The sequence below is a fragment of the Crocodylus porosus genome, unplaced genomic scaffold (assembly GCF_001723895.1).
Source record: "Crocodylus porosus isolate Cpor-Errol unplaced genomic scaffold, CroPor_comp1, whole genome shotgun sequence".
In the NCBI taxonomy this organism is placed as follows: domain Eukaryota; kingdom Metazoa; phylum Chordata; order Crocodylia; family Crocodylidae; genus Crocodylus; species Crocodylus porosus.
Window position 1 is genome coordinate 3,339,519 of NW_017728940.1, and position 12,143 is coordinate 3,351,661.

General features: G+C 43.3%; 1 protein-coding gene across 1 annotated transcript in view; it reads right to left on the reverse strand.

Annotated features, from left to right (window-relative positions):
• LAPTM5 (lysosomal protein transmembrane 5) overlaps positions 1-2,834 on the reverse strand; it is a 37,252-nt gene extending 34,418 nt beyond the window's left edge. The window contains exon 1 of the mRNA XM_019548016.1: positions 2,652-2,834. Coding sequence (XP_019403561.1) covers positions 2,652-2,738 — 87 coding nt within the window. The 5' untranslated portion in view covers positions 2,739-2,834. The remainder of the gene's footprint in view (positions 1-2,651) is intronic.
• Positions 2,835-12,143: the final 9,309 nt, after the last annotated feature.

The following is a 12,143-nucleotide window of genomic DNA, read 5'->3' on the forward strand; positions in this document are numbered from 1 at the left end:
GTTGGTTTAATAGAAGGTATCATCTCTGAATCAAGTTCTAAAGTTCTGCATTCACACACTGAAGCTTGTTATCTCGCGCTAAGTGCCTTCTGAGCATCTCAAAGTTATGCAACTTCAAATGAGGTTAACTGTGGGCTGTGTTACCTAGCTTTTGTTAGGGTAACTTTCAATCTGCCTCCCAGAGATAAAACAATCAATTTGCAGTCCTCCAGTATCCCAGGATGCACCCCTCCTTATCAGTCCTGCTTCCCAGAGAAGGGTTAGAGCCCAGATATCCTGGCGCTTAGCTATGCCCCTGCTCACCAACAGTATTAACCCTTAACATACAACTGCTCACAGCATGTTCTAACTTTAACACTGATTAATGTTCCACAGATTTAGTGTTGTCTAAGTGTAATGTGCATCTTCAGCCTTAACTTGTTACCTGCCTACTCCCCACACAATGGCATGAAGCAGGGGATAGCAGCCTGCCTCACTGTTCAGGGTCTGCTGGTGCAGGTGACCAGAGGGGTATAAGGAAGTCAAACTTATGATTTTGAGTTGGTCAGAAAACTTTGAAAACAGTTTTTGAGCAGAAAATGCTGCTTCATCAAAATAAATAGATGTGAATGTTTTGAATCAGGACTACCAATTACAGCTTATAAAAAGAGAAACATGAGCATCCCTAGATGTCATCCAGAATGACTTTGGATGTGATACATATCCTGGTAGTGTCAGTGGCTGTCTTTCCATTGGCTTCAGTGAGCTTCAGTGGGGGGAGGGTGTCAACATTTGAAAAATTTAATGATTTTTGTCTTTGAACATTTGAAATCTTACATGTTCAGTTCAGTATGTCCAGTTCCCTGTTGTATATTTCTAATTGTGCGTGTATCTCCATTTTTCTTTCACCTTCAAGGAACTGCCATTACCCTTTATACTAAGCTTCCATGTATAAATAGTTTCTGGAGTTAGTAAATGATTAACAGATGGTTAATGAGGTTTTTTTTAAACAGCCTTCCTAAAGTTCTTTGAAAGTCCCTTAAATCCCTAGCCCTTGGAGTCATGTGATAGCATGAGTTTCTCAGGTTTCCTTAAAAAGAAAAGGAAGTGCATTTCTAGCCTCTGCAGTAGTAGAGAAAAGCTGAAAAGAATGAATAGAAGGTAGCCCCAAAGCTCAAAACTCAGAAGGCAAAATAAATAAATAAATAAGAATACAGAAAGTATTATGTTTTCAGATCTCCTAGTTTTTAAAGCAGTGTCATGATATATTGGGCCCTGACATAATTTTTAACACTCAGCATTGGTAATATGAATATAGATCCAACTGGAGAATAAGGTTGCTTACAGCCACACGTTGTATACGCTTCTGGTCTACAATAATGCGTACTACTCATATCTGTAACACGCATGTAAAATTTCTTGTTATGTTTTTAGCTCTTCCTAATCAATTTATCTTACTCAAAAATATGACTCAAACAATTCAGGTTTGCAATGATATCCCCACAGTATAGCCCAGATCCTCGGCTGATGTGAGCCAGTGAAGTGCTACGGAAGTCACCCATCGATGACCTAGCCTTGTATTGGGGGTGTCACTCTGTCCTGTGAAATCTGTGTGTTGCTCCTAAGTCAGTTGTTTGTGTTGAGAGGGATGATGTAACCGTTGTGCTGAGGAGCTTGATAAGCTGGGGGAGAGTGGTGGGTAGAGATCATTCTTGCTCACAGGAAGTGTAATCATTACTGATAACAAAGTAGAGGGAGCTCAGCATAGAGGGGAAGTGAGCTGCACCCTTTGGGTGGGTATCAACAACACGATTTGAGCAGCAAACTAGAGTGGGAAGCCAGAACACACACCCTACCTCCTCCCAGTCTGATCAGTAGATTAGATGCCACAGTGTCTCACTGCATCTCGAGCAACCCACAGGAGCCCCATTCTGCAGCTTCCCACAAAGTGTACAGTGTAGTAATTTTAGACCATATATATACCTCCTTGGTGCCGAGCTAGCTGTGTGCCAAGCCTCGCCTTTGGCATAACTCAGAAACACTCAAAAACCACTTTAAATTGTGCCACCGACCAGTATCTACAGCAGCTGGGTCTAGCAGAGCATGGGAAATATCATGAAGTAATTTTGCTTCTTCCCTCTACACCACAACGAGCCTCCCATAACAGCTAAATCAGCTAGTGGGCATCACTACAAAGCCATAGTATTCAAAACTAAACCATGTACAGTGCCTAGTAGAAGTTTGAGACATCACAAGGGACTTTTCCCTATGTACTGTTTACAGGCATACATACCTCCTCTATAACTTCAGCATTTTCACAACAATATGCAATGCACATTTCACAATCTCTAACCAGTTGACCCATAGTTATACTGAATGCATGCATGATTCACGCCACTGGCTGCACTAGCAAAGTCTCATACATTAGCTGCAGAGGAAAAACAGGAAGTAAAGTGAATTTCCAACAGCTCTGACAGAGTCAATCATTTTAAAAAAGGTTAAGAAAACCAGCAGAACAGTAGGTTTCTTTTTTTCCTGCTCTTGTCTATCACCCTTAAATCATTGGCCTCCCCCTCCCTCTCTTGGGAATATAGAAAAGTTAACAGTTTGGGAACACTTTGATCTGCAACATTTTACGGCTTTCCTATCTCACTCTGTATTTTGTAACTTACCACATGGTAGATTCCTAGAGCAACTGTTGCAGTCTTGATGTTGAAACAGCAACATTTTGGGGTCTCTGTGGATATCTGAGGAGACATTTTTGATCTGCTGAGACCCTTGTCGAGCTTGTGCTTGTGAATCCGAGACAACTGCACTGAACAAAGCAAGCAGTCCGCTGTACTCAACTTCCTTCCTGATCTTTAAATGTGTCAAGTCATGTCCAAAGTCACATGAGGGCGTTGAGTTCTTGCAAGTAATGTTTGTTCTAGCAAATCTTTAACTATTGCTCTGTCCTAGTTGGCAAGTGTGTTTACAAAAACTGCTTTTTGGAGACAGTCTATTTAGTATAGATGGTATGATATGGTTGTGTTGTGACCTTATAAACATGAAGCCAAAGCCATACAAAAACAAAAGCAAGGGGCAATACTATGAAGCTAGCCCATGCCCCCTAAATTTACATTTCAGCACAAAAATTAGCAACCTAATTCTCAAAGGTGCTGAGAACTGCTTAAAGTTTGCTGAAGCCATTGGAGCTGCAGTGTGCCAAGGACCTTTGAAAAATACTGTTCTGTAACAGTAATATAGACTTGGGAACCTGATTTGAATGCCCACATTTGCAAAGTATAGCCTCAAGTTTAGAAATTACAGGCAATCCCCTTTACAACAGCCTTGAAGGTTAAAAAGAAAAAGGAGAAAAATGTAATTCTCCTTTTTTCTCCCACACAATTTCACATGTAAAAGTAGATGAACTTTTTTGTATACAGATCAGATCAGCATTCAGACACACAGAACTAAAGTTGTTCCCAAGTCATTCCACACACAGTGTGTTACTGAGCAGTATGGTGTCTACACGTGCATTACTGCGCAGTAACTAATCAGGTGTAAATCTGATACCTGCATGATGCTCAAGTCAGCATAAGTTGCCATATTAACTGTGCAGTACAGGCATGGACATGTCGATGCACACCTGTATTGCACAGTAATTTCAGTTACTGCACAGTAAATGTGCATGTGTAGACATACCCACAATTAACCGATTTGCATGGCAAGCACATTACAGTTTACTGTATTATTTTTCTTGGAAATTTGATCCTCTAAGATGCATTGCATCTGGGAATGATTGTTTTCTACTTGACCTAACATATATGTAGCACAATGCATGCAGATACTTTAGTGGTGAGCATTTTATATGTGCTCCATGAAATTGCTCTTAATAGCCATGATCCTCAATGCCATATAGTTTTTAGGGCAAATTCACGGCTTTCTTACTATCCTGGAGGGCAGGGTAAGAAGAGGCAGTGTTCCATCAAGTTGTCTTAGATCAGCTGGGTTAAAGCGAACTGGCAGGAAATCAGCCATAAATCCATCTCTCCACGTGGGAATCTTTGCATTGGTAAAAGACATTGCAGGGCAGATCGCACGTGCTTGGGACTTTTCATGGCTAGGAGGAGCCATGGTCAATATAGTTCCATAGTGTTGCCAAGTCTTAGGCTTGTATCAGCCTCGCAATATTTGCCTAATTCATTAAAGCCCCATCTGTAGGAGATGTAAGATTTCAACAGATTCTCAACTTCCTCTTCCCTTTTTTTATTTTTAAGTAAGGAAGTTTCTAAATTTCCAGGCCTCCTGACTGTGGAGTAAAATGTAAAAACAAGTGCTGTGTGAGATCAAGAGCCATTAAAAAAACAAAAGACAAAGTCAGTCTCATAACACTTTGGGCTAGACTCAGGATTTCTGCAAGTTTGTGCCTGGCAACACTGGCCCTGTGTCCCCACAGTTCCCTTCCACCTGCAAGGCCTCACACAAATTAGGGCAGGCAAGGTTCTTTGAGTAGATGTGATATCTTTTATTAAAGCAACTGAGTAATTGGAAAAAAGGTCTTAGCAAGCTTTTGGGCACAGTCACCCTTCTTCAGGCATAGAGAGTCTCTGCTGTTCTGAGACTCTAAGAAACGAGAGCAGCTAAAAGTGTGGCCCAAAAGGTTGTCAGTGAGAATGTAAATAGGTAGAAATTAGAAAGACAAAAGGTAAAGCAGAGGGGCCGGGGATGAGAGCAGGAGGAAAAAGGCTAAAGGGAGACATTACAGTGATAGAATATAGGGTGGAAAAGAGGCCACCTTGGGTGTCAGTAAAAAAAAGTGGAGATCAGGAAAACAGGAATGAGAAAAGCTCAAAGTGGGAAAGAATGTAGTGTAAATATAAATAGGTAGAAAGGAGAAACAAAAGGTAAAGCAGAAGATGGAGGGGGGGAAAGGCCAAAGGGAAATATTACAGAGGTAAACACACAGGCTAAGAAAGAGGCTCTCAATGAAGAAGGAAATAGTAGGAAATCAGAAAAACAAAGGGCAGAAAAGGAGGGGAGGGGAGGGGAGAAATGGTGGGGGAAAAGAGAATGTAAGAGGTCAGGTCAGGCACGTACCTGTTGAATTAGATGTCAGGCAGGTTGTAATGTGTCATAAAACCAACATCTATATATTGAGTCCATGATTTTTTGTATCCAGTAGATTTATGAAGTGAAGTCCATAGGCTCGTCCACGGAAGGTGTTTTGTAGATTCCCTTCGAGGATTAGCACTGAGAGATTGGAGAGGGAGTGACTGTCCTGTGAGGAGTGTGCACCCACAGGAAATTGGTTATTCTTGTCTTTGATAGATTTTCAGTGTGCGTTCATTCTGGTGCACAGTTGTTTGGTTTCTCCTACATATTTTCCATCAGGGCATTTGGTGCACTGGATGAGATATATAACATTCCTGCAGGTGCAGCTGTAAGATCCAGGAATGGTGATGGCTTTGTTGTGGGGTGTAGTTATAATGGGGGTATAAACCTCATACAAATTAAAGCAGACTTCTGTTTCACACTTGGGAAAGGAACCATGAGCATCGTGGGCTAATACAGTCCTCAGCATCCTGTCTTTTTTCTGCTGGCCAGGGTGGAATGAGGAGGGGGCCTTGACTCACCCCTCTCCCTTTGAGCTCCTTCTGAGGCCTGGCAAAGGAAATCTTTGCTCCTTCTTCATGGAAGCACAAGCACCAGACCTGTGCCCAGCCTCCTGTGAAGAAACACAGGTTCTGGGAAAGCTGAGAGCAATGAAACTTTTATTTAGTAGGGCACTCTTCACACAACTTGCTTCCCAAAATGCCTTACAGACTTATATCATATCAGAGAGTATGTGCTGTAAATGATTAGATATATTAGGATATAAAGGCCAAATGCACAGCAGAGACATTAAGACGTATAACTGCTTACAGGGTGATCTTGGCTTCTGGTGCCAAAGACCTTGGTTCAAAACGTGGGGCAAACATAGAGCAGGAAATAAAAAGTATCCTACGTTTCATTAAAGAGGTCAGACTAGATGCCTGCAGGGGTCTCTTGCAGCTTTGAAACCTACAAATGCCTATTCACAGTGCCCCCAAACAACATATATCCACTAGCAAAGGAATTATGGGTAAGCCTAGGCTGTAACATCAGCGTGACCCAGACCCCTGTTCCTGTTAACACACGGCAACCCCAGAAATGTTGCAGTGATGCTAAACCCTGGCTGACCTCCTGCAAACACCTTGAGAGTTACATCTCCTGTAGGTCTGTGAACACCTGCCAAGGATATCTCTGGGGCAGCCTCACTGATTCATTTCCAGGCTTGGCACATATGAGAGAAAGCAAGTGGGTGGGGCATGTTCAGGACTACCCCTTCCAGGGTACACCAAGGATGTGGCTCAGTTCCTCTAACTTGCATATCACTTCAGGTTTAGGGTATGAGCTTAGAAGCTGGCTTTAATTCCATGCTGTACTCCATGATCTCTGTATGACCTTAGGTAATTCATCTGGCTCTCTGGCCCCCAGCACCCACTTTGTATTACACACTTTAGAGCACTTCCCAGGTATGTCATGATGGTGAATGCAGTAAAGCTCAGAAGAAGCCCAGCTGCTACAGGTGAAGAGCCTGCTTAAGTACCATAAGCACTGTAAAGATGGAAGATGGAATCTATGGCCGTGTGGAGACGAAACAAGAGGTGTGTGCGCACAACACTTCAAAGTGAGCTAAATGCTTTTGCACAGCTTTAATGGTGTTGGTGTTTGTGCGCCTTGGTGGCGTACTGTGCATTAATTCCAGCCACTGCAGGAAATTCGGTGGCATAATGTGCCTTAAATGACCTGGGGCACAGCAAACTAAATCTCCTTTAAGGAGTTTTAGTTTGCTGCCCTTATAGCCACCGAGCGAAGCACCAGGCTCTGTGCAGCTCCGTGGCTCTGCAGGAAGCCCTGCAGGCAGCCTGGCAGCAGCCCAGGAAAGCAGCTCTGCCCAAGAAAAGCAGCAAGCCTGATCTTTTTTTTTCTCACCCCAGACACCTGTATCCAGGTGCCTGAGCTGCATGGGGGCCTAGTGCTTCCCTCCAAGGTTGCAGTGAGCCCCCAGGACTGCCTGGGCTGGGTGCCTGCGGGCGGGTGCCACCTGGGGGGGTTGCCGCTGCCCTGGAGGGAAGCACCAGCCTCCCCCCCGCAGCCCAGCGACGGCTCCACCTGCCCTCCCCACCAGAGAGGCAGGTAAGTCAGCAGTCTGTGTGCATGACACAGGGGTTTAATCAGCCCTAATTTGCAGCGGTGTTTTTTTAAAACCCACCGCTTCAGTTTAGGGCCCCTGTTTTGTCTACATACACCCACTATTAATTTGCCACCCATATATAAACTGCATTTATGGATGTACTTATCTATTCCCTCCCACCCTTCCCTGCCCGGAGGCGAGATGCATCCCCTTGCGCTTTTGCATCCAGCGTTTTGGCCCGTTAGTTATATCCATTTATAATAGGAAGTTAAAGGGGTTGAAACTTCTGAAATTAATTTCCCAAGAAAACATAAAATACACTCTTCAAGCACTAGGTGTCCCTGTGCCATATTGAAAGCTAGGTGAGAGAGTAGAGTCTCCTCAGATACAGAACCAGCTTGTTTGATTTGTAGTTTGCTTCTATTCACCCTAGTAAATGTCTGTGGCTTAAGTGCCGTGGCTACATAGGAGCTATGACAACTTGCAAGGGCTCGGTTAAGGCGCACGTTGGCAGGGGAAGAGTTTAAATAACATAGTCTGAGTAAGCTGAAACTTGGAGCTTGAGTGCATGGAAAAATGTGGAAGTTCCACTAATGTTCTAACGCTAACAAAGATTTCGGTCACTGTAGGGCAAATATATCTCTGAGCTCTGTGGTTCGGTTCACTGTGGTCCATTTAGGTCCATGGCACTCAATTTCAGTTGGAAGTTTTGTAACAAAGCCCAAATAAACCACAAAACTTAGCCACCAGAAACATCTGCCCTTACGGACACAACACGCAGCTTTGCTGTGTTTCTTTCCCATGTTTTTTATTAGTGTGCCTACAACAGCTTTACAAAAGAAGGGAAGCAATGTGAGCCCAATTTTACAAATGGGGCAATGGGAATAGAGAGGTGAGGAGATGTGCTCAGGACTATGTAATGGCAAAGGAACTTCATCTACACACACCAACTCTAGGCCAGCCAGTGCCTGGTCCATGAGATTGCCCTTCACTTGAAATCTCAACACGAAGTCCGTGGAGCTTGAAATGTATCATTTAGACAACGCTTGGCTAAAAGTAATCTTCCTAAAAACCGGATCCCAGAAACTGTGACTGGCTTCAAATTCCAAGAGTAAGCTTCTGGATAGCACTCGGCTGAAGATGTGTTTTGAATCACTCCTCCTTGCCGTGCATGTTTTGATATTTTATTTCCTCTTCGGGAAATAAGTCCTACATAGCAAAGGAACCCTATCACCATTGTAGTTAAAGAGAAGTCGGGATGTTACCTGAAATATATTACCGGTGACCTATTAGATTACTGAAAACTGAAAGAACTGGAAGAATATCATTCAATTTTTGCTAAGTTGTTGCTTTGATTTGTTAATTTCTCTGATGTCGGGCAAGGGAAAAGAGGCCATTCCATTTCACAGTTGTTTATAGGCATTGTCTCACCAGATTCCTTTGCAGGTTCATACACAGTATTGCAATGCTGCCACGTTTGAGTTGCAAACACCAAAGAAGAATCCTTTTTTTCTTGAACAGTAAACTGTTGACACTGAGTTTGGCTTTTTTAAAGGAATAGAACCATTATGAATATTCTTGTCTAGGATTTTTTGAGGCCACCCAAGGGATTTACCTTCCATTGCTTTTCATGGGATCATTGCCTTTTCAAAATGGGCATATCTCTGGGACACAAATGCATGACTTGAAAGCCAAATGCCACTAACAGTTGTGTATCAACTTAGAGAACTTCAGTGCATTGTGTCTCTTAATTTTTGCCTTAATTTCCTTAAATATAGGGTGCTGACTTGAGCAGCAGAGTGGTCAAGCCACAGAACGGAGACTTTGCAGACTGCATTCTCGTCCAGATTCTGCTGTCTGGCCTAAGATAAGCTGATTTTTCTTTTTCTCCCTTTCTTCTCCCTTGTCTATTTAGATGATAAATTCATCAGGGCCTGAAATATGCCTTACTACACATCTTGTACAGCATCTAGTACATTCAAGTCCTGATCTTAACTGGACCATCTAGATAGAACAGTAATGTAAAGAACAAAAAAATTAGAATGGAAGGGTGCTTTCCCCACACTGTTTGTTTTACAGCACAAAAGTTGTGCTAGTGCAAATTCCTAATACATACACATTATACCAAGATAAAAAGTGCTTTACACCAATGCAACCAATCCTGGTTTGCCTCTAATGGGCACATCTCCAAAATCATCTACACTGAGCAGAATATAAAAGACGAAGGTTCTTCAGAAGCCAAACCTTGGATTGGAGAAACCAAGTGATCTATGACTAATCTAGGATAATAATAGCCAACTTTTCCAAAGTCACTTTAATGAGTTTGGTTGCTCCAGTTTTGGAGGAGTGCTGTGCACTTTCCATAAATCCACGCCATTCAACCTTTTCCAGAAACCAAAGAACCCCAAGCCAGTAGTTACTCTGAGCTTTTAGGCCAAGAGTTGCAGAAACCACTTTGCAATAACTTCCAAGCAGGTGAGTATTATCATCATCATCCCCATTCCACAGACAAGGAAACTGAGGGACAGAGACACTGCGTTGCTTGCCCAAGGTCACACATCAAGTCAATAGCAGAAGAGGGAATAAGGAATGTCCTCTGAAGCTGAGTGGACTTCCTTAGCTACCGGACAAAAACCTTCCTGCAAAGTTTTTGTGATGACTGAAGGAGAGCTTTGATTACATGTATCGTGCGTCTAAGTAAACCCAGGTGCCAAAGCGAGATGCTATTCCACCTTGCTCAAGTCCTGAAAAATTTATAAGTGCATCTAGTTTTGTAATGCACTATCATTTTAATCTTCAGATTGCATCACAAAAAAAAAGCAAGGAAAAGGAGGACTCACCCTCATTTGCACCAACAGTTTGTCAGGGACTTGAGCAGGGTGGCACAGAATCACATTTTGGCACCTAAATCTGGCCCTAGATGGCTACTGTTCACATCGCTAGCTCTACATTCCTTCAAACACGGGGGAAATTCTGATCTCTCTGACACAAACACTAAAACTGAGGGTAAGGTCAAACTCTGCTAATTTTAAACGTCCAAGCTGATAGATTTAATCCAACCATGATAATGGCATCACTGGGAAAGGATAGAGTCTAGGCTTGAGTATCTTGGTTTTTTGGTTGTTTTTTTTTTTAAAGCATTGATCTATTCAGACTTCATCCATCTCAAAATCGGTTGCAGATGCAGATGTTTTTGCTCCCTCATATGAGGCTTTTATTTTCTTTTGGGGTCTCCCTCCCTGTTTCCTTCAGGCCAGTTTTTGGGCCCATATAAATTATGGGGCAGGAAGAGCAAGTATTTCCTGATAAAATAAAAAGCTTGTTCATAATCTGAGCCTAGCTTCCCTTGAAAAGTATGTTTTTAGTTTGAAATCCCCTTGTCCTTTTAGAGGTAGACAGAGGCTGGCTTGTATGCTGGACCAAGCTCGTACATACCATACCCAAACTTAGTTCACAACGTGTAAAAACAAATAAAAAGTGTGGCCTGGGCTGGGCCATTTGCTTCAAATAGTCCAGCACTGACTGAATGCCACTGAGTATTTGGACTATGGCATTATTCTGAGTGATCCCTTTCAGTGGTCTGCATTCCTAGGCGTTCAGACACCCAGGCTGTCGCTGAAAGATCAGTGTGGTAGGAAGTCAGCCTGGGCCGAGGAAACACAGCCCTGTTTTTTGTAGCAATAAGGATATACATTTTATATGCTCTTTAAGGCCTGCTATTGACTCCTACCTGGAAGGAATTCATAATGGGCTTTCTCAACAGAGGATGGCCTTGGGCTGAAGTTGAATCAATGGATGCCTCAACCTTCGGGCATCCCCCTATCAAATCCAGTCAGAGGGTATACAGCCTGAACAAATGTCCATTGAATGGAAGTCTACAGTTGGACTTTTGGTGAGAACTGAAGAGCATGCACCTTAGGAATGAGCTATGGCTTGAGGAAAGAGTATATCCACTCTCAGTTTACAGCACCATAAATAAGCCTGGAGTCTGACCCAGTCCCTGTGACTAAATCAGAGATGCGAAGTTGCCTTGATAACTTTGGAAAAACTTAACCAAGTGCCTTTCTTTATTTTCCTGTTTAAATCTATATGCATATTTCATAAGTATTCATGTGGCAACATCACTCTGTGTAGGGTGACTCTGTGAGACAGCAGGAAGATAAGGGTAAGTCTACACCACGGCCCTGATGTGTCTGATGAAGAACACCCCCTAGCACTCCCCCTGCTCCCACTCATATGCCAGACCTGGAAATTCAATGCTGAGGCCACTCTGGTGGTACCTTCAACATCTGATCAGGGCTGCTGTCTCCAGTCTTCTTGAGGGTGGCTAGCTGCAAGGAGTAACCTTAGATTGACTTCACTGCTGCATTTCCAGGTTTGGCACATGTGAATAAGAGCAAATTGGCAGGGTGTGCTTGAAAACATCCTTAGTGCTAAATCCTGTATCACTTTACCTGCCTGAGTGGTGAACATGTAGCCATGTAACTGCAGTTTTTGGCACTGACACACAGTTTGTTCAGTAATGCTGTGCTCCAGCCAGGCTGCAGCATAAAGAACAATCTCCTACCTATATGCAGAAGACTGGGTAAATCCTGAAATTTGATGTCAGGTGAAGACTATGGGTGAAGGAGGACCTCCCATCCTCCAGCGCAATTGTTAGGAGACTCAGGAGTGCTCTAGGCCTCCCTAATCTAGAGAGAGTTTAGAAACTGAAGCTCCTATGTCCCACCAAAGTTCTCCAGCCACCAGGCCATGGGTCTGACATTGCCTCAGCCCTCCTCTTGATGCTTGGCCAGTGGACAGCCAATAGAGAAATATATGTGGGAGCAAATAAAACTTGTAAACCAGTTTGTGTGGCCGGTGAGATAGGAGCTACTCTGGAATGAAGGCTTCTTTTGGGTTCTAGCCTGAACCCCTGCCTGAGGTTGGGCAGGAGCTTTTCCCAGTGCTGTGATTCATTTTAACC